Raw genomic sequence first — 26,235 nt, 5'->3', positions numbered from 1 at the left:
CTTATCCTTTTTACACATCTATTTACATGTAAATCTCATATCTACAAGGGTCCTCTTTTGTAAGTTCATAAGAGGAGCTTGACAGCAGGCCTCATCCCAAACTCCTCCAGTTGGGTCATCATGAGAAAAGAGTTGTGATGATGACAGGTTGGTGATCTCAGCTGAGACATACAGAATTGGTAAGTTTCACTACAAAAGGGGAGTAGACATTTTAGGTCTTGAAGGTCATTTAGGGTCAGTGCAGCCCATTGGGCTGCCTGAGGTACAGTATTTACTTTCATTTTAACACAATTGAAGTACTTCAGAATTGTATATCCGAATTGAATCAGTCTTCTTTGCTCTAAAGAGTAAAGCCTATGTGTCGGTTTTAGGGGTAAAATGCAGATGCACACTTTGGTGCCACCTCTAACTGAGCTCCATACTGGATCTATTTTAAGTGGCACAAGAATGCACTGATTCTGTGTCCTTGGTAATGGAAGCCAATTTATTAGACAGCCTTAGTACATTGGTACACACGAAGTATACTTTTGTTTGTGCTTCAACACTTGCAAACAGAATCCCAGTAAGTTGAACAGGTTTAGGACAGACTAACGTTCTCATTTATTATTATTTTCTCTGATAAATCATTTTGATATAAATCAAAGAGACACAGTCAACGCTATACAACAGCAACAAATAAAAGTAAACATAAGTGAGAAAAAAAAAGAACAACTAAATAAGCGTTTGCATCACAGGAAACGCATAGTGCAATATACAACCTTTTTGCCAGAACAGAAGTGAGGGGAAGGAAACAGAGAAATCATTCAGAAAAATAAATATATATACATCTTAAAAGGGCGGAAAAGTTTTCTTTGCAAAGCCATTCACCAGTGGAAGGTTTATCATTGCACCAGAAGAGAGAACTAACAGACAGACTAAACAAAATATAGCTATTATTTATTGAATCCCAGTTTACCACTACAACTACAGCTAAAACATCACTAACACAGTGGCTTCACATTGGCTTTTTTCTTCTTTTTTGTAAGGAAATGTTTGTTTTTTTAAACTACTTCACAGTCAGAAATATTACCACTCAACAGTGAGACGCTAGAACATCAAACAAATGGCATACAATATCACACCACTCAGTGCATGGCCCGGTTAAACATCATTACTAACCAATGATAAGACTTAATCAGACAGGATACAATACTGAAATACGACTGGCCCTTTTTGTATATTCTTTAAACATTTTTCGCAAGCAAGCAGTGGCCTTTTTGACACTAAATGTGAAGTCTCCCGAGAGGAAAAGAAACGAAAACATAAGAGGGGACGTGGCAAGTGCAATAGTCCCCCACTCTGGTCGGCTGGAAGGACGGCCTGTGATCTGCTGGGTCCAGTCTGACGCCCTGCGCGCAGAGTCTCTGCTGTTTGCTTTATTCCCTGCAACAGCGGCACCTCCTTCCCGTAGCTGTGTGTCCAAAACAGTCTCGCGAGTCACACCAACCGTCTAAAAACTACACAAACTGTTCGAGGCAATCGGTTCTCTTTGTCTCAGATGGCTCGGCTTTGTTAAAGACCAGATAGTAGAGTCCATATCTCACTACTCTAAATAATACAGGTCTGCCGATTAAAACAACAGCTTCCAGCGATATGATTTATACCATCCTGAGTGGCTTTCCTCCCACCTCCTACCCACTCGCCCCCCATCCCCCACCATAAAAACCACACCAATAATTCAACGAAAGGGAAACAAACAAACAAAGGCTCTACCTTGGACACATTCTAGCAGGTTTGATAGCATACAATATTACATTTGGTACTTCCAGTTTTAAACAGTGTCTTGATAGTTAAACCCATTTTAACAATTTGCATCCATCGTAAAACATGAGAATACTTGCAATTATTCATTTTCAACATACTATATTTCATATATATATATATATATATATACTATATATTATATATATATATATATATATATATATATATATATATATAGATATAGAATTGTTTTTAACCAATGTCATTTTTTTGGTTCTTTTTTTGTATTGTTTTTTGTTTCATCAAGCAAGATGCATACACAGTAATATAGAAGTACAGGGATGAAGGTGCTGGGAGTAAGTAGGGGCAGGGAGGACGGAGACGGAACTGAGAAACGAGGAGAAGGGATTTTAGCTTGTTGGCTCTTCGTCTGGTTTATTCATGGTCTTGAGAGATTCCAAGAGGAAGGTGGGAGTGAATACATGAGTCGATCCTGTGAGAACGAGAGTCAGACAGAGACAGAGACAGAGAGAGAGAGAGAGAAAGAGAGAAAGAGAGAGAGAGGGAAGGGTGTCGAACACAAGACAGAGAAAGAGGGGGATTTGGGGGGAGTGGGGAGAAAGGTGTTAGACATGTCCAATCCAACGTTTAAGCCTGAAAATGTGTTTTCAGCTTCTTATATGGTATATTTAAACATGGATGAATAAAATATGACATGTAACTGAGTTTTCCACAGGTGGATGAAGATGACTGTGTTGTACAGTCGATATGAGTACATTAGAAAATGCAAGTATGTGCATAACCTGCACAAGTAGGCTCTTAAGAGACTAGAATAAAGGTACTGCTTAACAATACAACAAATGTGTTCTCTACTGAGTATGGTACTACTGCTGAATACAAAGGTATATAGGGCATACATAATTATGTTGAAAATATTTCCCAATCACATCACTTTGAACCATACTTTCCCCAAACTTCAACCCCTCGACAAACTAAATGAATAAACATATAAAGTGAATATGACCAAATATAATATGTGAAAGAAATGCTATTGTTTCTCAACTTTACAATTCAACTAAAACAAAAAGAACAACCAAAAGCTGAGTGACTATGAATCTATTAGCTGAAGACACATTTCTAACATGTGCAAACCAAACTTTTGTCCCATATGGCTGTAACTGATCTGATGTGACTTGAATAACAGCTCCAAGATTTTTTCTAAAAAACTCCAACATGGTTTGGAGTTGATAGGCCATGAGATGGAACACAAGTTTGATTCAGACAACACAACTAGGAACCACAATATTTTAACAAATCCAGTAGATATTAAATGTGTTTCTGAAGCAAAGCTGTAGGCTGCTGAACACCAAACAGACTCAAATGTTTTATCTTTTCCATGAGGGTATTCATTCAAAATTCCATATAATGGTCATTCTCAATGGTCCTTCAATGATTCAGAACAGACAGAGAAGGACAGAATTGAAGCAAGACCATCTGAAGTTGATTGGTACTGTGGGAGAGTACAGGTGGGGTTGGGTGGGTTGGTGTGGGTGAGTACAGGTGGGGTTGGGTGGGTTGGTGTGGGAGGGTCAGTAAGTGTTAGAGGTGGTTAGAGATACCAGTCAACTTCTGACTGCTTTTGCCTAACTCACGGTCCCCTCTGTCTGTTGAAATTTCCTCAAAACACACAGCTTTGCTGACATGGTAGTCTGAAACACTGTCTTGGCCAGGTTGCTATCCAACACTAGCTCAGGAACTTTTTCAACTTTTTCACCTTTTTCAAAAGCATTTGTTTGCTAAGTTGATTTTAGTAAAGGATCAATGGCTGTTTTTCCATTCGGAAGGTACCGAATGTGGCAGTATGTGAAGGAGTTGGACATACTGCACATGGGTCGAGTTCTATTGCCTGTCTCTAAGTCGCTATACGGTTTAAGACATGGACTTGTTCCTTTGCTTGTTGAGAAGTGGAGAAGTACAAACTAAGCGAAACGTTTGACCTTTAATCCTTGTCTGCACACCATGCTTTTCTTTTCAAAGGCTCCCAAAGAACATTCTCGAGGAAGAGCTGGTATTTGTGCAGCTGGTTGGTCAAGACGTCGGCTAACTTTGCATTCCATTTCTCGACAAGTGAGGCCACACAGTTCAAGTCCGTATGCGGCATAGCGGCCTTCCGACGGTCATAGAACTATGGGTCATTTTCACTGTGCACATTTATTTAGACAACAAACAAAAATTTGTGATATGGCTTTAGCAGATGAGCAACACCCACATTATGTATGTACTATTTGTGCTGCACCTCTAGGGAACGTAACTTGAGGCCAGACTTAAGGCTATAGCATGTACAAAATCTACCTCCTGCTTTTTTTTATTCACAGAAACAGAGACCTTCAACACTTACAAGTTACTGAGCACATAGATGTTAGTAGTTTGAATACATGCATAAGCCTTAATGATGCCTCGGTGAACGCAGACTTTGTGCAGTGTGATTAAAACACAAATGTGGGCAACAAAGATATTTTGGACATCTTGACGATTCTAAATACACAGTTGACCGTTTCGACTTGGAACTTCGGCATGCCAGATTTGTGCTGCGCTGTCAACTGTATGCAGCAGTGTTCTTAAAATTCTTAAGAATAAGTCCTTTGCATAGGCATACCATCAGGTCCCAAGTGAAAACAGATCTTGATAAGCTAATGAGGATTGTTTTGTAGATCTGAGACTACTGGACAAAATCAATCAGATCTTCTTTTAAAAAGGTAGTATGGGCAGATTTATTAATGAAATGGTGACTTTCAAAATGGTGCGGTACACCAAACATTTGAAAAGCCTGGATTTACAGACTCCAGATATAAGATATATTGTTCAAATCCTCCAGGTAATTGTTCCAACCAGAATTCATCAGCTGACATGAATAATCAGCTCCATCAACATTAAAGAGTTTTAATTCAAGTGATGTGTTTGGTTGTAAGAAACACCAAAAGGAGGTTGAATTGACTTTAAACTTGAGGAGCTACAGTTTCTATCATGTGTATGAAAACCTTGCACCTACATTTGACATATGATGCCTAACTATAGCAAAAGGGTGTGAAAATAGCTGGGGATGAGTGGGGTGTGAGAGGGCTGCTTTGAGAGAGCGTTTTTTGGTGCTAAAGCATATCCAGGGAACATAGCTACATCTCCAGCCTGGGTGTCTGCAGAGGTTAGCTGGATTGTGGTGGAGGTAAAAGACATCAATTTGCCAGACTGACTACTGAGTGCCTCCTCTACAGACAACCATGGGCCAATGTAGGCATGTGATGCTTGAAGGGCTTAGGGAGGAACTTTAAATAACATTAAAGAAGAGGGCAAATAAAACTAATCGTGAACATATTTTTGCTACTGAAATCAAAACTCAACCTATTCCTCAAAGGAAGAAGAAAACCATGATGATGATTGTTTTTTTTGTTTGTTTGTTTTTGCTAACTGTCAAATAAAGCATCAAAAAATGGATCTTCAGGGTGTAGAGTACGTCTGGGGGAGGGGTTGGGTGGGTGGCGAGATGAAGAGGGGCTCCTCATCACCCGGATCTGCCAGCGGTTGTGGGTTAAGAGGGCAAGCCGGGCAGTGCCATCCACCCGGCTGAGAAAATGGGAGGTCAGCAGGGATGACGTCCACACACCCCACATAAAATGGCCACAGCTCCTGCAAGCCCCTGTGAGCTATGGGTATTGGAGTATGAAAGGAAAAGCACTGGCCATTTATTAAAGTGATTTAATGCCATTTTCTGGACTTGTGACAGCTATGCACTGCACCAGAAAGATTGGCACAATCTATTTCCTGACAAAATAAATAAATGTTGTTATAAATAATACAAATATGTATCAAATGATGTAGGAACCATAGATTCTAAGTAAAGTCAACATGTCCAATAATAGAGAGTACAGTAGAGAGCAGATGGTAGACTCTCATAGGTCTAGTTTACAGTGAAACTGAACAGTAAAAGCAAAAACAAGAGGTGTTACAGGGATGTTTTCTCTGCCAATTGAAGCTCATAAAATGGTAGGAGGAGCAAGCAGGAGGTGGAGCCTTCGAGACTGTTGCTGATTGGCTGTATCGTTAAACAGGGGGTGGACACTCATCCCTGGAGGAGGTGGAGGGGACGGAGGAAAAAAAACAGCAGAAGATAAATAAGAGTGTGGTAGCAAGAGGAAACAGAGGGAAAGAAAGCCCTTGTGCTGCAGGGAGTCAGAAAGGGCTTCTTTGCGGCTGCCTTTACTTTGTTCAGAGTGTGATTTTGTCTCTCCCTCCCTCCCTCTCTCTGTCTGTCTCACTCGTCTGTCTCTTCTCGTTCCTCAAAGGACACCCTAGTGGACTCTCGGAAGTCGGGGTGCTGCAGGTCCGTTAAGAATTTGGTTGGGGTGAGCAAGTGGGTGGAACCTGCAGAGGAACAGAGGGGGGCCGGCTTCATGCTCGAGTACACATCGCCCACCGCAGAGAAAAAAAAAGAGAAATATCACCCCGCACGACACTCTCACTCGCACTCTCTCCTTTGGCCAAGGCCCAGTCCGGCTTCATGGGGAAACAAGGTTAAACATTCACATCCTACAAATTCATTGTCTTCTCAAAAGGGACTCAACGGGACCCCATCCCATTTATACTGACTAGTAATTACATGCCGTGTTTTTACTTTTCCAGTGGGAATGACCAGAATGGTATATTAAAGGGTGAAACAGTAATTTTAGGAGGAGCAGCAAATTGTGTACAAAAGTAGCCCGGTAGTTTTCTGTTTTGGAATGGACCTGGGCAAGTGGTCTAAAACAACAACACAAAGTGAAGATGACCACATTAAATCCATTTTCGTGCTGTATATTCAAAATAATAGTAAGAAGAGTACTAACTCCCAGAATTAAATATTCTCCCTTTAACCTCGACACTGTGGGCCCCCACAAGTGCTGACAAGGTTAGCTGATAACCATTCGGTCAAAATAAGTCTATGTTAGTGCTTCAGGCTAGTCCTGAGACTACAAGTCACACAAGTTGATTATCATCAAAGTTTTTTTTCATCCTGTTTCACAGCCCTAACAAAAAAATGTATTAACAGAGTAGACTGAGTATACCTGTTGCTAATTTGACATTTTTGAATCCGATTTTATTTTTGCCTAATCAGGCATTTGAATTGACTACTATCTGATAAATTAAAAAAAAAGACAAGAACGAAGATATTTGCAAAAAATACCATCCACCCCCCAAAAGACAACAAACACACATACAGTACGTAACAAAACACACACACAGAACACAGAAAACCCAGACTTACGAAAACAGACTTGGCTTGTCTGCAATTCAAGAACAAGTTAAAAAGAGACAGCACACAAGTACAGGACAGAGCCATAAAGACAGGTAGCAAAATTAGATAGACAAGACAGATGTTATGCTTTCATAGTTAGTGCACTGATCATTACAAACAACACAGAATTGACCAGAACAGCTGATCAAGGACACAGTTAAAGCCACTTTCTGCGCACAGACAAGTACAAGGTACTGAAGCAAAGCAGGCAAGCAGTTATAGCTGGAAGCTACAAGGTCTCTCTTCGTATGATGCCCTTACACTAATTCTTAAAAATAAATTTAAATCAAACACGTCAATCATGTGTGTAATCAGGCTACCTGTTTGTTAAGGTACACACAAATACATGTGGTAAGTTGACAAATAATATCCCTATATTATATTATAATTAAAACCCTGTTGTCAGGTAACTAAACATATCTTTTTTTAAATTATAAAATACCAGATTCATATCCTGTAGTACTTCTTCATCCTATCAACCTAGACTTCCGACTTTCTTGGACTTGATACTGAGGTGTGCTTAGGTCTGGTTGTGTGTGTGTCTGTATTGGCATACTGTGGTAGCATTTTAAATATCAAATCTCAATCTCCTTCCATCAGCGGTATACACAATGTGCATGAATCTACAGTATGTCTCCATCTCTATCCATCTCTGTTTAGTGTTTAGTCTGTCTATCTGCCTACGTCCCCTCCCTCCCCAAACCGCCCCGGTAGCACTCAGTGCTGTTGGACTCACCGATAAGGGCCTCCCATTTCCCATTGGCATGCGTCACCTCATAAGCACAGCGCATCTCACTGAAGGACACGCCTCCAATGATGAAGACGATGACGCGGGGTCCAGTGCGGTACTCCCCAGGGGTCTTGTTCTTGTGCCAGTGGCCATACCGGGCACTGCCAGGTCATATAGGTGGCACAAGAGAAATGCAAAAGATCAGATAAGCAAACTTATTTCTTATAACTTATAGCTATTTTCATAGTTAGATATTTGTATACCAGACTATCACACAAAGATGAATACAGTTTATACAAAACAAATCTTTGTGGCAATAGTGGCATTAATGAGTATAGATCCTGATCTCTGATAACTGATGCTTGTTATTAACCCATTCCTGCACATATATGTAAATGCTTTGCATCTCCACACACACACACACACACACACACACACACACACACACACAGACACAGACACACGCTTAACGAGCATACGCTACTGCACACCTGCACACACACACACACACACACACACACACACACACACACACACACACACACACACACACACACACACACCAACCCTAATGTAATCCACACCTGGTTCTCACTGCCCTAACAAATCAATAACCTGCATAATGAGTGTGAGATCGTTGGGTATGGGACTGATCTGAACTCAAATCAATAACACCACAATGACACGTGTCAATGTGTCAGCTCACTATGGCCCTCAGCCTTCACACACACACACACACACACACACACACACACACACACACACACACACTCTGGGGGAAAAGCGGCATAAGTCAATAAAAGAGCTTATTCTATTAGCGGTAAAGGGAAAACAGTGTTTAGATCATCCTTGTTTATAGCTCACAGATCACTCATGCTATGGGTTTATTAATGTTTAATGGGGGAATTATGGGTATTGGAGCTGGGAGGTTTGACTGAATGGGGGGAGGACCAGTCATGGTATCGATCACTCGTCTACCACTGTCTGTCCCCGAGCTCAAATGAGTATAATGTATAATAATGTGCTGCTTCAGGGATATATTGTGTATTGGTGAAAGCATCCTTGTGTGAGAAGGCACATCCAGACATGCACATACATGTGTTTATGTCTCTATGTGTCAAAATAGGAAAGTTGTGAGGGAGAGAGAGAGAGAGAGAGAGAGAGAGAGGAGAGAGAGAGAGAGAGAGAGAGAAAGAGAGGGAGAGAGAGAGAGAGAAAGAGAGAAAGTGTGTGTGTGTGTGTGTGTGTGTCTGTGTGTGTGTGTGTGTGTGTCTGTGTCTGTCTGTGTCTGTGTCTGTGTTTGTGTACCTGACTGCAGTGGTGCTGAATGAAGCTGAGGAGCGAGTAGAGATGTAAGGGTAGTGCTTTGTGTCCAGCTTGTCTTCAATGGCATCCTGGAATAAAAGGCAAAAAACAAGTTATCAAAAAGGCACACAAAAGGATACACACACACACAAACACACACACACACACACACACACACACACACACACACACACACACACACACACACACACACACACAGTGCACACAGACGCATTAAAATAAGCATACACAAATGCGCACCACCTGCGTTTATGTGTGACTGACCTCCATGATGTCCTTGACCACTGGAGTCCAGCGAGACAGCTGGTAGGTCTGCTCACTCACACGCTCCTTACGGTCCATCTTCTTCCCTCTGCGCAGAGTGGACTACCGGTGGACAACAGACAAACAGACACAGACATACAGAAGTGGTGGAATTAGATTATAACAAAGCTAGAAGATTATTGTAAGAAGTTCATTTTTTTTTCTGAATAGGGAATGAAATTGTATAAATAAAATCTTGTTTGCAATTTGATTGCTATAAATAATCTATTGTTACAATCTATATAACAGGGACATGCACCAACATAAGATTCAATATGGAAAAATTTGGAAAAAGATTCAATATGGAAATTCAATATGGAAAACATGGATATGGAATCAGTTTTGGCAAGGGGTGATATATCTGAATATGTGAATTAACAAGTGTTCACTGGCTGAATGGATCTCTGCTGATTGAGAAGAGATGATATATCAGAAGACAGCACATGAATCTGATGTGTGCTGCTACACATTGGTGGTAGTTAGTGAGGTTCCCCCTTCACTGTAAAGCGCTTTGGGTGCCTTGAAAATGCCTTGTGCTATACAAATGCCTTGTGCTATACAAATGCCTTGTGCTATACAAATGCCTTGTGCTATACAAATGCCTTGTGCTATACAAATGCCTTGTGCTATACAAATGCATTGTGTTGTTGTTGTTGTTGTTGTTGTTGTTGTTGTTGTTGTTGTTGTTGTTGTTGTTGTAGGATGAAGGGATGGGTGGGAGAATGCAAGGAGCTTACGTCTGTGATGATGGGGACCCCCAGGTGGGCCATGTTGCTAATGATCTCGCTGTCCTCTGGGGGGATCTGCGCATGCTGGATCAGCTTGTTTAGGTTCTCCTCCGTGATCCCTGAGGTCACACAAACACACGCCGTCACAAAATGGCTGCCCCACATGGCAGTGCAGCAAGGAGCCTCACATTTAGGGAGGCTGTAGAGCCAAAAAAAACTTTTGGTGCTCAGATGAGGCAGAATATATTGAGCCAGACCCATTTGTTTTATGAGGGGAAGTATATTTTGTCCCAGGAAGAAACCCTTTTTACTAATGAGTTTTTAGGGTAAGTCATTTGTCTATGACACACTCAAAATCGGTTCTCACACAGGAGGAAAATAAATCCCCAAAGAGCCTTTGGCTTAACCACCAATAGATAGTGTTGCATGGTGTAGAGGCATCCTTTTGTCAGGCTGGAAAAGGACAGAAACAGAACTATGCTTCAGTATCTATAGGTGGACCCCAAGGGACTCTCACCGTTCTTGAGGAAGATGTAAAGCAGGATGATGCGGATCTTGTCGTAGGTGCTGACGTTGGCATCCAGCAGGATTGGCACAATGGCACGCATGGGGTCCTTGATCTTCTCACCCTCAGCGTCAGTGCCCATAGCAAGATCCTGGCAGGGGGACAGAGAGGGGAGAGACTGAGTGGCCAGTGTGTTCTGTAGCCACCTTCACAAAAGCAGCCAGACGGACCACTGACTGGATCACTGCAGCTTACTACAGTATGTGTGCATTTAGTGGCAAATAGGCTGACTCTGGTTCAGAAAAATACTTGCTAAATCACATGCTAAAATGTCCAAATACTGAAAAAAAGGCTGGGATTTTGCTAGACTTGCTAGAACAAAGAGGAGACCTAATCAACACGTCAGCATTACATTATTCTACTATGCGGAGCAGGTTTCACATAGAGTTAAGTTCTGTAGCGCGCACACGCGCACACACACACACACACACATACACACACACATACACACACACATACACACACACACACACACACACACAAACACACACACATGGACACACACATACACACACACTGACCTGCTCTACACGGCACAGCTTGTCCACAGTTCCTTGGTAGTGCTTCATGCAATCCTCAGCCAGCTGCAGATGAGTGGAGTACTGCAGAGAAGGAACAGTTCCATGGGGTCAAGAAGGACAATCAAGAAGGATAGAATTGAACAGAATAGAATAGAATAGAATAAATAATATATTATCTTTTGTAAAGGGACAAAACCATTTCTTTCTATTTGTAGATGAGTATGGTTGTCTTCAATACTGAATGTATCTCTGTATTCTACATCCGAACAACAGAATGTATGACCTTCAAGAGGGTGCTACTCTTTTCAAATACCTCTCCAAACCTCCTTAACAAGAACTCATGAACATCACAATGTAAAATGAGGCTATCTGGATAGGGCAATCATCTTTACATGGTATCCAGTGAGCAGATAGCTGAGCGTAAGGTAGGTATGGCTGGACTGACCTTGCTCAGCTCCTTCTGGTACTGGGGCATCTTTTTCAGCATCTGAGAGAGGTCCCTCATGGTGGTCTGCACACAAACAGAATATGATCACATGGTATTGTTTAGACCCAAATACAACACAGGAATACATTCTGTATACATACACACATAAACAAATATACACAAAATACACATACTCTCATTTGTGCTACCGTAATTTCCCAACTATTAGCCGCAGTTTATATATTGATTTTGTAAAATTTCTTCAGCTATGAGGTTGATACACGGGGGCAGTTAATATGGTATTAATACGGTTTTGTTTCTTTTAACTTGCATAAAACACTGTCCTGTGGCTTATACACAATGCGGCTAATACACAGGAAATTACTGTAAATATGTACAAATCAAAAAGTACATACCGTAGTGTAATATATCTGCACTATACTGTACTATACAATACTCTACTGTGTAATAGTAATTGCATAGACGTCTATATCCACTACTGTGTATGTAGTGTTCCACTGCTGTTTGTTTCTTGATGTTATGCAATGTTGAGTGGGATGTTGGATGTTCATAAATAGGAGGCACTTCCTGAGAGAGTGATTTGGCACACATGGTGTCTCACATCAGAGGTCTGTGCTGTGCGCACTAGTCAATCAACATTACCCCCTAACGCTGGCAAGGGACTTAATGATGAGTCAGCCTTTCTCTGCTACGCCAGGCTACGCTACGACGTGCTACGCCAGCACTCAGATTAACAAGGTTTCTTCCTCCGAGGCAATAAAAGCTCAACCACCCCCTCCCCATCCGAACACTTCCTTTTCCTCCACTCCACTCCTCTCCTCTCCACTCCCACCTTACCTTCTCTCCTGTATTCATCCGTTTGCTGGAGGAGAAATCCTTCAAGGAGCGTGTTACCTCCCTGTGGAGAGAGAGTGGAGAGGGATGGGGGATTACTGTCACAATCAAACACAACGAGAGAGGAAATTCCATGAGCTATTATGGACACCCAGAGAGAGAGAGAGAGAGAGAGAGAGATATGAAAGTGTGAAAGAGATAGGCCCATATGGAAGTCAGTAATATTCATGCATTTTATGAGATATAATTAGCATGCACATGGAAGGACATTATGTCATTGTAGTATGTGCAGACTCATATATCATGCAAGCATTGTAAATGTGTAAATGTGATGTGGCGATTCTTTAAACATATACTTTGTACATGTTTTTTGATATACTTTTTATGCTTTTCAAAATAGGGAGAACAAGACAGAGAGAGAGAGAGAGAGAGAGAGAGAGAGAGAGAGAGAGAGAATGAGGATAGGGGAAACCTCAGGAAATGTGAGGGAAGCGAGTTAGGAAAAGAACAGAGCTGTATAAACTGAAAACACTGAGGTGCTGAAATGAGAAATCTGAACTCGAAACAGACTGTTAGAGGACAATAGGGAGACCAACACAGAGAAGCCAGGAGACCCAGGACCGAGTGGTACTCACTGGGACACCTCGGCAATGTGTTTGTGTCGCAGTCCAACCCACAGGTCATCGTCCTCGTGCAGCAGGACCTCCTTCTCACGGGAATCTCCCATGCCACTGGTCTCATATCTACACACAGGAGGGCACATTACATTAGCCGACTCAGATTACACTGCAACTCCCAAACATAGAGAGATATTAAGCAAATTGCACGGCTGTTCAACCAGATGAAGATGGCCATCACACTAGCCTCTGGACACAATGACGAGCTGTCATTTAAATGTCTTATCTCAGTTTAAATTATGCATGTGGCCAGTGTTCAAAACAATCTAATTCAATGACTACACTAGATGTTGAATTTACACTGATAATGATAAACAGAGGTAGTATTTCATGCACCATGCATGTTTGTGAGTGTGTGAATGTGTGTGTGTGTATGTGTGTGTGTGTCGTGTGTAGTATGAAGTGGGTGTGTGTGTATGTTTGTGTGTGTGTGTGTGTGTGTGTGTGTGTGTGTGTGTGTGTGTGTGTGTGTGTGTGTGTGTGTGTGTAGTGTGTGTGTGTGTCCACTTCTCACTTGTAGACATCGTTCTCAATGGGCAGCAGGTCGTAACCCATAGCCTGGAAGGTGAGCTCATGCAGGACAGGGGACACTGGGTCGAAAGCTCGGTCCAGGATGATGAGCTGAGAACGCGCCTTGTCTGGACCCTAGAAGGACAGTGGACAACGTAAACACACGTATTTCAGGAATATGAGAAAGTGGTACAACCAGAGCCATATAAAGGTATCTTTATATGGCTCTGTGTACAACACATCACGCCAGGCATCATGGAAGTTGTAGTGTTGTTAAGAGTGATCTTCATCTGTGATGTTGATTTGACTTGGGAGCTTGTTTCTTCACACAATGGCAGAGGGCCAATGAGTTCAGTCAGGTGCTCAAAACAAGTAGCTGCAGGCTACTGACTCACAGGTTTTCTGAGAGTGCCCCAAAGGCCTCCTTAATCTGGTAAGAGTGCAATTTGGTGGCCTGTGACAACCATGGCAACACAGCATTAGATTACTTTTGAGCTAATCTGTGCATCTGCACCCCAAATAGGTTGTGTCTTCATGAGACTAAAACTCAGAATCATTTTTAAAGGAAAGTGAAAGAAAAGAGAGTCAGGAGAAAAGGAAGGGGTGTGTGAAACAGAAGATCCGGACACTAAAGAAGTTAAATACATTATACTGTAAATGGAAAAAAAAGCTTCAGTTACATTTTGTTTCTAGGATTTTCAAGGGGTGGCAATAATTGTGGCACTTGTGAATTTCTCAAAATTCATTATTTCTTTTTCCCCACGGAATAATTTTACTCTGACCATGAGTTGGATTTTTTTTTCAGTATGTCTTTTTCAGTATGTTTTTGTATGTCTATATAACAAAATGTCATCATTATATGCATGATATGCCATTATCACACAGATTCGATGCATCCCCTGAGTCTAATATTCTTGTGTTGCTAAATGGTTCTAGATTATTCTAGACTGACATGCTAAGGGAAGTAATGAGCTTGAGAGTCCTACTGTTTCTGGTTAAAGTCATTAAAGTCATAAAAGGGGAATGAAAGCAGCAAACTTGAATCTCCTGATAGCCGGTTGTAGGTTTTATCTAATGGAAGAATGGAAGAAAAAGGTGATCTGTAATTCTTTCTACCTCTATCTGTTTTCTCTGCCCCCTCTTTCTCTCCCTTTCTCTCTCTTTCTATTATTCTCTCACCTCTCCCATTGTGGGGTCGTCAGCCTTGTAAGCGTCCAGTTTGTCCTGCACCAGTTGGGCCAGGGTGGAGTTGTCTTTGTAGTCTCTGTGAAGTGAGACAAACAAGCAGAGAGATTAGCCTTCCACACAAGTTCTACCGGAGGGATGTGCTGGCTGTTCCTATTGTTCATGACTCCCCTCAGTTCCTCCACTTTGAAATAATACCTTCCAAATAAATGCTAATGTTAGGTGAACTTTAGGTGACACTTCTGAGTCTAGAGACGTCATGTGAGATTATCGAGCCAATGTGAAACAAGGCTAAATTGGGCCTGTGGTTTTGCACAACATTTTATAGACGTTTCTTTAACCACACAACTAGCTCTGTTTAAGTTTCTCATTGGTGGATTAATCTTCATCAACATCAACTGGTTAAAGCATTTTCTCATCTGCTTCCAGTTCTAGGGTGCATTTCTGAGAGTTACAACCAACAGCCCCCCTCCCACACGCCCCCTGTCTCTCACCCTCGGTATCGCACGGCGGGATACTCCTTGAGCGTGGCACACAGAGTGGCGATCTGCTCGGCCAGGCGCTCCATCACTGAGTTCTTCAGGTGGGTCTTATGGGGGCTGTAGAAGCTCTGGAAGGCATCAGAGTTGTCTAGAGAGTACACCTGTACAGCCACACAGGCAAATACACCACACACACACACACACACACAAAAGGAGAGAGAGAGAGAGAGAGAGAGAGAGAAAAAATCATGAATATGTGCTTTCAGGATGATAAATGACATGAAATCCCTGAAAAAAATGATTCATTATTATTTCTAAGTGCATGTTGTAAACTAGAAAAGACAGTACAACCCCCTGAGGAGCATTTCCTGTTTATCCGGAGTGCTGCATGTCTGGGTGCCCTGCAGAGAGGTGACAGTAGTTGCCAGTCTCCTCTCACTGCTGCAGTGGCTGCACTACATTACAGCTAGTCCTCTTTAGTGATAAAGAACGCAGAATAAGCCAGTGCTGTTTGGAATTCAAAGACCTGTCTGTCTGTGTGTGTGTGTGTGTGTGTGTGTGTGTGTGTGTGTGTGTGTGTGTGTGTGTGTGTGTGTGTGTGCGTGTGTGCCTGCATGTGTGTCTGTCACTGTTGGGGGATATGGCATCCTCTACTTGTGTCTGTGTGAATCTCTGTTAGGGGAGTCACGCTGCTCTCTGACAGCAGCCCCTCCCCCTCCCTCTCCTAACTGCGCATGACACGGCCTCACTTGTGGAACTGTCTGGAGAAAGTGTCCTCCACTGGCACACACACACAAACATACACACACACACACACACACACACACACACACACACACACACACACACACACACACACACACACACAACACACACACACACACACACACACACACACACACACACACACACACACAGACATGCACAGGAACACACACATATGTACACACATAGAGGTACACACAGCAACGTGTTCAAAAACACAGACCTTTGCACATATACAAAGGAATATGCATAGACACACACACATTAACAGATACACAATACACTTTCTCTGAGGGCAGCGTCACATACAGTTTATCACTAACAATATAAATGCACACTGACACAGTCATCCCTCTCCTCTCCTCTCTCTCCCTCTCTCTCAGTCTTCTATCCTCTCCATTTCTTTCTTTTGTCGATCCCTTTTCATCTCTCTCCTCCTCTCTCTCCCTCTCTCTCCTCCTCTCTCTCCCTCTCTCTCAGCATCTCTCACTGTTGCCCCCATCTGTCCAAGGTCACATGACTGTCCTTCTGCTCAGCAGATGGGTTCCTCTCTCCACACCTAGGCGCTCTCTTGCCCTGTTCCAATTGGCTGCCTCGTGTTGTGTAGATGCCCTGACAGCCAATAGCAATGCAGAGCTTTATCTGTGTGTGTTTGCTCCCCCTTTCCCTTTTTTCCCTCAGTGTGAAGCGAGCTGCAGCATCTCGCCAGAAGCCAAACTCCTCTGACTCTTCTGAATTAATCATAGAGGACAGGATGAGCAAAGAATTGTTGGCCAGGCAGCGCTCAACTGGCTCGCTTCTAGAACAGTCCGTGGGTAGAGCAAAGGAAAGAGAGATACTGTGGCACGGAGAGAGAGAGAGAGAGAGAGAGAGAGAGAGAGAGAGAGAGAGAGAGAGAGAGAGTGTGTGTATGCGTGTGTGTGTGTCTGGAGAGTGTGACTCAGGAGATGCTGCTACCTGTGTTTACTCAGCTAACTGTCCCCGCCCACCATGTCCTCTAGCCAATCCCCTCCCCCTATTACTGCCTCTTGCTTCTATTTCTGGAATTTTCTGTGTCTCGCTATTTTCCAGTCTCTGTCCCACCTTTAGGCCCCTTTACTCTCTCTCTCTCTCTCTCTCTCTCTCACACACACACACACACCAAGCTTTTCCTTAATGTCCTTTCTATCCCTCCATGTCTCTTTCTGTTCCCTTCTCTCATCCTCATCCTCTCTCATTCACTGTGTAATCCCTCTCTCTCTCTGTCTTCATATTTTTGTCCCCTCCCTCTCTCCTCTCTGGTCTGGTCTGACTGTGTACCTGAGACTCATAAGGTAAGAAGGCGATGTTGATCTCAGTCAGCGTCTTGATGGATTTGGAGGCGCGGCTCTTCACCAAGTCGTTAAATATGGGGTCAGGGCAGGCTGGAAGCAGGACACAGGTTCAGTGGTCAAAGTGAGGCACAGACAGAGAAATACAAATTCACAACACTTACATTTACAATGACATTTTTTGGCTCATGTAGATTATTCAGAGCAAAGAATAAAATATCTTTAAGATACACGTTAACATTTTAGAAGTACCTGTGCAACACACTAGTTTATACCATATAAGCAATATAATACAATATAAATGTTAATAAATTATGTAATATTCACCTTAATATCTTGCACTTAACACTAAATAGCGGAGCCTTGATTATTTGGTTATGATCTCAGAGTGTCAGAGTGAATAGTGGTGTATGTGTACGTGCGTGCATGCAGGCATGCGTGTGAGTGTGTGTGTGTGAGTGTGTGCATGTGCGTGTGTGTGTGGAGATTATGTCATGCTGCATACAGGGCTCTCCAGTGAAGTGCTCTCTGCTACTCACAGTCAGTGAAGAACACATGAGCTGCTTTGTACTTGGCTGAATGAGAATCTCTGAAGTCACCAACTAGAGTCGCAACAGACTGGAGATGAGAGGAGAGAGAAAGGAGAATTAGAGTTTTTTGTGTGTGTGTGTCTGTGTGGTGCATGCCTCTTTGAGTCTTCCTATTTGTTTTCTTTAGAGTGTGTATCTGTGTGTGTGTGTGTGTGTGTGTGTGTGTGTGTGTGTGTGTGTGTGTGTGTGTGTGTGTGTGTGTGTGTGTGTGTGTGTGTGTGTGTGTGTGTGTGTGTGTGTGTGTGCAGCAGTTGCAATAATAGCACCAACAATGGTCCACAGGAAAGAAGGATTGAGGGATGTTTGCGTAGGCTGTGTCAATAGCATGTTTGTCGACACTGCCGCATTCTGCATTGTGTGTGACATATGGCCAGTGTGTGCTGTGTGAACACACTGCTAACTCATTGGCTCAGGCCGCTGAACATGGGCTATTTCTGCTAATAATGCTTTCCCAAAAGCTGAGCCAAGTGTGAAACAGGAACATGTGTGTGTGTGTGTGTGTGTGTGTGTGTGTGTGTGTGTGTGTGTGTGTGTGTGTGTGTGTGGTGTGAGGGTACCTTCTCAGTAGGAGTAATCAGATAGATGGCCTCAAGTGAGGGAAGAGGCTCTCGCCTCTTATTTATATCTTCAACAACTATGGATATAGATGGAGGAGACAGAGAGAGAGAAAGAAAGAGAAAGAGAAAGAGAGAGATGCAAAAGAGGATTATGCTTCCCATTTTGCGAACATGAGTTTGGTTCCAAAATGCTACAGTATATCCTCTATTTTAATGATTTTTTATAAATCCTTCTTTTACATTTTCTTTTCCCAAGTCATTTCAGTAAAAATGTAATTGGGTATTGTTACTTGATTTATCTTTACTCAATCAAAACAACACAACTGCAGTTTTATTGATATTACCTGACATACACAATTAAATAACCTGACTTATTAATGTTTTTAAAAATGGAGATATAGCATTTTGGAATCAAACTCTTTATATGTAATATCATCAGAACAGAACAGAACAGAAAAGAACAGAACAGAACAGAAAGCCATGCAGAACCACTATGTCCCAACAGAACCCTCAACTTACTAGTGATGCCCTCTGACATGATGTCCGTCATCTTGCAACAGGAGGACAGCATCCTCATGCTGAGCTGGTCCACAATGAGTGCCTGAAGAGGCAGGGAGATTATTTTGTTCATACGAGACACAGACCCAGAAAGGGAGTCCTGGATATAACATGTTATTAATGCTATTAGCTACATTTAGCCAACTACTAGCCAGTAACTACGATCTATATGTGGAAGATGGCAATAATAAATGAGTAGTGAATGATGAACCACAGGAACCAGTTTGGTATTACATACCAGCGCTGGCCTTGTGCGTCACTGTAGAACAGCTCTCACACTTGCTGAGTTAGTTCCATTTCAGGATAGTTGAGAAATGACTATGGTACAAAAACTACAATTCCAAAAATAACCTTAGCCTAACATAGCCTTAGCTTCCAGTGGAATTTGTTAAATCTATTTACATCTGAAATGTATATCAAAGCTGATCACCACCACTTTGTTTACAACTTCTCATCATGAATCGTCTTCAGCTGTGCTTTACATGCACCTTTCGCTATAGACCAGTTTTCTTGGTCAGTGGCATAATGATTTATAGAGGGTGTAAGATAGCGATTTTTGGATCATGCACCAGACCACACCTTCTGCCAGATCCCTGGGTGCAAGGCTTAATAAAAGTGAAGAGAATGGCGCAAAATCTGCCACTGGCTGGGTGTCAGATAAGAATAAGCTTTATGTCGGGTTTTGCGCCGTATTTCTGATCATCAAAATAGAGTCCTGTGGCTTTTTAAACACCTGCAACCAGGTCCGTAGCCTGGACAATCCAGACCCAAATCCGAAAAATTCAGGGTCACTGCACGCAATCACTACACTCAATTGGATAACACTACGACCAATGTTTACTGACAGATTCCGGACTTCGACGCAATTGGATAACACTACGACCAATGTTTACTGACTGATTCCGGACTTTGACGTTGCAGCGCTGTCGTCATCTGTTCAGCTCGCCTCTGGCCTGCCTATATCAGATACACTGATGTGATTGGTGCAGCTCGGCTCCATGGGCATAGGTAATGAGCATCATTACTCATCGCCAGAGTCACTCACTGAGCAAATTCAAATTGTGCTCTTGCGAGAACTCTGGAATTCCAGGGTACCAGGTCCAGGTAATTTGGCCACTGCTGTTTTGCTCGCTAGTGTTATGCTAAGGCAGCTATTTTTGTTTCACAAGAACAAGTTATGATTATTTATCTTACAACATGATATAACCACAACTTAAAATGCTGACAAAAGGTGGGGCTGGTTAAGATTGCAAAAGAACATTGCACTACACCAGGGGTCGCGCAACTAGCCTAGAAATCTAGATGCACCCTAGCGGCGGCAAATTAATTTGCTCAGCCTGTACGTCTAGTATCAAACCATAGGGATTTCTATTGGCTGACGCCGTGGACGTCATCCAATCACAGCGCTCTATTTTGTTAGAGAGTTTTAAGGCAGCTTAACAGGATAACGACAGTCCTGCGACGGTGAACAACAAGGAAGGTGGCTATGGCGAACGAAGAGTGGTTGTTTGAATCGGACGTTTTTTGGACTTTTTTTTTTTTGAAAGTTGAGCAACACAATGCACTTAAGTCATTCCTTTCGAAGAAGGATGTATTTACCGTTTTGCCGACCGGATACGGATATGGTCATAGCGCTGGCCTATTGCATGCCTAGGCAGTTTGAAAGACAATTCTCTGCCCGCCCCTTGGATTAAGCGAGGTGAATGGTTCGATTCCAGACTATACATTTCAATGATAGGATGGCCCGCCAGGCTAGTCGGCAACCTCTTTGAACTGCAAGTTTAAAATGTTCTTGTTAATTAGTTTGTTACCTTTTTCAGTTGAAAAAAAGTTCAACATCTATTTTGACATCTGACAAATTACAAGTGGAATAGACATTTTACAACTGCAGTAGTCGGTTCTTAGGCTGACCCAAGTTCTCAATTCTATTCAGAACTTCCTGGCCTCAAATTTTGTGGCGGGGATTAAATTCGGGCTGGCTACCAGGCTAGTCGGTAGTGATGGGCAAATGAAGCTTTGGTGAACCACTGAACCACAGCAGTGTGAACCTAGCGACACTAGCTGAAAAGCAAAAAGATGGCCGCCACACATACATTTTTCAACATAAAAGTCCTTAGCAAACCAATATTTTTGGTTACATATACTGGTTTGGGTAAGGACTTTTATGTTGAAAAATCTACATGTGGCAGCCATATTGGATTTTTTCATTAGTGTTGCTAGCTTCACACTGCTATGGTTTAGTGGTTCACCAAAGCTTCATTTGCCCATCACTACTAGTCGGTTCTCTTAACAAGCACCAAAAAATGGTAGGAAGTGGTAAAGAAACTCGTTACAGGATGCTTGACTAAGAACACAAAACTGGTGGGATGCTAAGAGTTTCTTATTATATGGCGTTGGAAACACATCCATCCAGTTTTGTGTTTAAAGATGGGTCAAACACCCTGTAAAGTTTGTTTCAGGTTCAAGTTTCTCTATTGCAGTCACTAGCAAAACTAGCCTGTTAGCTAACACTCAACTGCATTTTGGAACAGCAGAAGAAACATTCAACTAGAGTCTCAATCCCCATCAACCCATGATGTGAAATAGTCACGAAACCATTTGCAGTTTGAACCCTTTAAACCCTTCAGCATCAAAAACCTTGTCAACAGGGTTCACTGTCATCCACTGCAGAAATATAGGAATTAACCAAGCACCAGCTGGACAATTAAGCTACAAAACATGAACCAAACAAACAAAATGTAAAAATATAGCCCAATGTAGCGATAGCTATTAGCAAGTGCAAACATATTTGGTATTTGGGAATCAAAATATCACCAACAGTAGTTGTGGCTACAGACACTAAAAACAGACCCTTCTCTTTACCCATCCTTTACATCACACACTGTCAGGTGGGTGTGGACCCATCCAATGGCTAAATCTGTCAAACGTTGCATCTTAAAGAGCACTTTTACCTGCCAACATCAGACAACACCAGTTTTCCTGTCAAATGAGTCCCATGTAGTGAAGCAAACACTAAGGATAAGACTGGCAGCAACGTGCAGGTGTTCTCATTACTCACATCTGGGTCAGCATGGAAATCAGATTGTCATAACAGGATTTTTAGGACACAATTAAGTCTCCTCTGAGAAAACTGGAACAATCTTCTTACCTTCCATTCTCCCTTCTTCTTCACCTTCTTGATGACATCATTCATAATCTCTGTGGAAGAAAAGGTAAGACGTGAACAAAATGCACGGCCATGCAGTATGAGCATAACAACCACACAACACATATTGTTACTGTATGCAATTTATCAATATCAGTTCATTAAGTTTTTTTTGTATTGGTGCATGGGTCAAAATAAGCGGTAGGTGCACATATTCATTAAGAGAAAAACACTCTCACAACTGAAAACACTTCTTTTTAAAAATGCCCTTTAACATGGTCAATTTGAGCCATTGTTTTATGCACAGCAGCATCCAGCTTCCGGTTTTACAGGAAGCAGCTGGCTTCCATATGGATGGATTTACTGCAGAATATCAGAAGAATGAATTCTCGCTAGCATGCATGCACAGGCACACAAGTTCACATAAAACAGAACCCACATAATTCACCCAATTTTCGCTATCTCACTAGCCTCTACATTCTCTCTGATCATCCTGCCTGCCACTCTGCTATCCCTGACTGAATGCCAGTCCTGTCACCAATCTCTCTTTGGCTAGAGGGTGCCCACTCTGTGCCACACACCATACCCCCCACTCAGCGACACCTGATCCACCTGGCTGTGCCCACTGGCACAGAGACTAATGTGGATTAGCAGAAAGAGTGGCTGGCAGTGATGCCAGGGATACACACTGGCTTCCATTCTGTCTGACAACGTGTCGGCAACCTTTTGAAACTTTGTGTTGCTTTTTTCCGCACACCATGATTGTTTGAAACCATGATCACCCGCCCACACACATTTGTCTATCATTTGTGATTTGCTCATGTGATGCAACACTAATGCACTTTTGTGTAATTCATTTTCAGCACTGCAATAGACAAACAAACAATAGGCCTCTATTCAGCTGTGTCTTTCTCTTTCTGTACATTTGCCTTCTGTAGTTTGTCTGACATGAAAGCGTCTAAACTAGGGGTGTAAAGATTAACCGATACGTATCGGTATCCGTTTTTTAACGTGTAAGATACGGCTACATCGATATGTTAAGCCTATAAAGCGAATAAAACTGAAATGAACCGGTCGTTATATCGATTTACTTGTTACGAATCGGTTCACAACCTTTTAGATAGATAGATAGATAGATAGATAGATAGATAGATACTTTATTGATCCCCAGGGGAAATTTTCTGCTCGCTCAGACTCTCATTTACGTTGCAAGCAGCGCGTTCATCCCAGTTCTAAACTACTCGTGGCACGGATTTGTGGGTAATGCTCAGTTCATATTCACTCAGACTTATTCACTCAGTTCATATTCACTCAGAATGTTCATATTCACTCAGACTTGGAACAAAATAGGCCCAGTTCATTGATATGTAGGCTAGGCCTATTTTGTTCTTGTAGGCAATCTGAGAAAAGGACAAGATTGTCTTAAGCACTGTTTTATTTTATTTCGGTATTGTCTTACCTCAACAATAGGCTACAGCTCCTTGAAAACAATCAGATATAACTCTATAAAATCTATAAAGTATATAAAAATGTATTTTTATGTTGCATTTGGCTGCTGTGTTTGACTGAAATGTAGACTATTCTTTTTTCATTTCAATACAGTATATGATACAAACCTCAGTTTAGATAATCATATTCACACATTTTTTTGCCTAATTGACATGACCATGATAATTGATAATATAAAATGAATGTGCACCTTAAGCAAATGATAAAAAATCTTTCAGAATGCTTTCCATTCTTCAACTGCATCGAACTGCATCGAATCGCATCGCATCGAATCGTACTGAATCGTTTTTTATGAACATGTATCTTTTCTTGTATCGAATCGTGCCCATGTATCTAGATGTGAATCGTATCGTCTTTTACATGAGAGATTCACACCCCTAGTCTAAACCCTACAGCAGGACACAGAGCATTCGCTTGGCAATACCATATAGTACTTGTGTCTAAGGTTATCAGATCCATTTAGATAGCTTGTTTGATAGCGCTCACTTTCTGTCACTGATCCAATGCCATTTACGGTAAATGGGGAGTGTTGTTCATGCATATGTGTGTGTGTGTGTGTGTGTGTGTTGCCTAGCTCCAAAGCCCTTAAAGCATCTCACAGAGGTCAAGTGTTCTTGTGCCTTTTCCATTTGTGGCCACAAAGAAAAAAAGCTGATTATATATTTCTCGCAAGTTCTTTCAACAGCAAACCAATATGAGCCAATCCCTTTATCAGAAAAGAGGCTAATTTAGCATGTGTGGGGCAGCTTCACAGCCTGGCCATTCTGTGGGATGCAGAAATGGAGCAGAAAGTCATAAGGGTTTATGATGCCAAAAATGGAAATCATCCAGCCATGGACTACCACAGCCCCAGGGTAGTCTTTAACCAAAAGTGTGTGTGTGTGAGAGAGAGAGAGAGAGAGAGAGAGAGAGAGAGAGAGAGAGAGAGAGAGAATGTGTGTGTGTGTTGGATTCTATTGGTGTGTGTTTTGTCTGTCTGTAGTCATACGATTATTCAGCAATTCAATCATACAAAAGGACAAAAGGAAACCATAGCCACAGACTCCATATTCAGTATTCCATCATAACAAATAAACAATAGATCATAATTCAGTCTCTGTAATGTTTTCTTATATTTGCACTAAGTCTAAATTGTTCAGTATAGAACTAACAATTATGAACTGATGGAATATCTATTTGAATCCCTTGTTTCAGGGACTTTCTTACAGGCAGAATCAAAATAATCCTCTTGGGATCTTGTCTGATAATCCTGTGTTTTTCACACATGCTAACCGTTATTAGCTTGATCACTGTGTTAGCCATCTGTCAATAGCACTGGGATAAATGTGATTACAGCAGAATTGGTTTGCTGTTTGACATTTGATATCACTAGCCCCATCCCTTAAGCCCCTCTGAGCCCAACAACATCTGGATTGGGCTACAGATGGATTATCTCTGTTTAAATACGCGGACCTTGTTGGACTCAGTTGCTGAGATTACAGAGGCAATTCAGGGCTGCATTGTTTGTCTTCTTCCTTGTTGAACTGTTGTGATGTCAGTAGGAGAAGGAGGAGAGTTACCTGCTAAATGATCACCAGTCAGTGTCATATCCCCGACACGGAAACAAATGGACTGGGCCAATGCAAATATGTTGCCCTTCAATCAAACCCAACAGAGACGCAGCTCATGTTTTCAATAAAGAATACAATCTGCTATTGCATTTGAGGGCCGTCGACATCACTGAGGGCAACCCAGTTTGCTTTCTCTGTGTATTTTATCATCATAACAGGTGCATTAGACTATCTTGTGCACAGAAACCCAGCTATGAATAAAACAAACAAGATACAAATGATTTAATCCACCTACTTGTGAAAACTGTATAAAAGTTTATTATCAAGGATGCAGAACACGGCACAATGCAATCATAACATCATCTCCATGGGGAGAAAATGACCCACCTACTTTTCAATCCTTGGGGTCCTTGTCCCATATCTCTCACTCCCATCATGTGATGTTACATTACCTATCACTCTCCCACAGAACATTCATCAGCAGCATAGTGCAGTACCACAGCCCCTCCTACCTCCATATATGGTGTGAATGTAATCTAGGTGAATGCGCTCTGCATATCAAGTACCTCTCTCTGACCTCAAGGTCATGACCAGGCTGTTCATGTCATCTACATACATACAGTATTCCCCATTTGCTTTTAGTTCCATGTGCCTGTGCTGTCCTCACACATAGGCCAACAGGGTATGTTATTTATTTATGCCACTATGGTGGGACAGTAAGTCAACCTTGCCCAATATTGTATAATTTCAATGCAGTCCTTACAATGCACTGCATTTCCTTTACCTCCATTTTGAATATCTGTACATGGTCAAACTTCAGATGGTGATGATGATGATGATAATGAGATGAAGCACTGCCTCGAGGATGAGTAA

General features: G+C 42.1%; 1 protein-coding gene across 2 annotated transcripts in view; it reads right to left on the bottom strand.

The window, feature by feature from the left end:
* Positions 1-463: 463 nt before the first annotated feature.
* Positions 464-26,235, bottom strand: part of stxbp1a (syntaxin binding protein 1a) — a 37,640-nt gene continuing 11,868 nt past the window's right edge. The window contains exons 2-20 of one of the 2 annotated variants that reach the window (XM_048258222.1): positions 22,307-22,356; positions 19,120-19,201; positions 18,601-18,677; positions 17,993-18,071; positions 17,443-17,546; positions 15,391-15,539; positions 14,891-14,975; positions 13,716-13,846; positions 13,160-13,267; positions 12,528-12,588; positions 11,688-11,753; positions 11,243-11,323; positions 10,674-10,812; positions 10,166-10,275; positions 9,390-9,491; positions 9,108-9,193; positions 7,806-7,960; positions 5,999-6,159; positions 464-2,236 (exon numbers count right to left, since the gene is read on the bottom strand). In XM_048258222.1, coding sequence (XP_048114179.1) covers positions 6,050-6,159; positions 7,806-7,960; positions 9,108-9,193; positions 9,390-9,491; positions 10,166-10,275; positions 10,674-10,812; positions 11,243-11,323; positions 11,688-11,753; positions 12,528-12,588; positions 13,160-13,267; positions 13,716-13,846; positions 14,891-14,975; positions 15,391-15,539; positions 17,443-17,546; positions 17,993-18,071; positions 18,601-18,677; positions 19,120-19,201; positions 22,307-22,356 — 1,775 coding nt within the window. In that variant the 3' untranslated portion in view covers positions 464-2,236; positions 5,999-6,049. The remainder of the gene's footprint in view (positions 2,237-5,998; positions 6,160-7,805; positions 7,961-9,107; positions 9,194-9,389; positions 9,492-10,165; positions 10,276-10,673; positions 10,813-11,242; positions 11,324-11,687; positions 11,754-12,527; positions 12,589-13,159; positions 13,268-13,715; positions 13,847-14,890; positions 14,976-15,390; positions 15,540-17,442; positions 17,547-17,992; positions 18,072-18,600; positions 18,678-19,119; positions 19,202-22,306; positions 22,357-26,235) is intronic. The other variant, XM_048258223.1, reaches the window with a different exon arrangement.

This window comes from Alosa alosa, chromosome 12 (assembly GCF_017589495.1).
Source record: "Alosa alosa isolate M-15738 ecotype Scorff River chromosome 12, AALO_Geno_1.1, whole genome shotgun sequence".
In the NCBI taxonomy this organism is placed as follows: Eukaryota; Metazoa; Chordata; class Actinopteri; order Clupeiformes; family Clupeidae; genus Alosa; species Alosa alosa.
The sequence above is the reverse complement of the archived record's forward strand: the minus strand, read 5'-3'. Positions and strand labels throughout refer to the sequence as shown.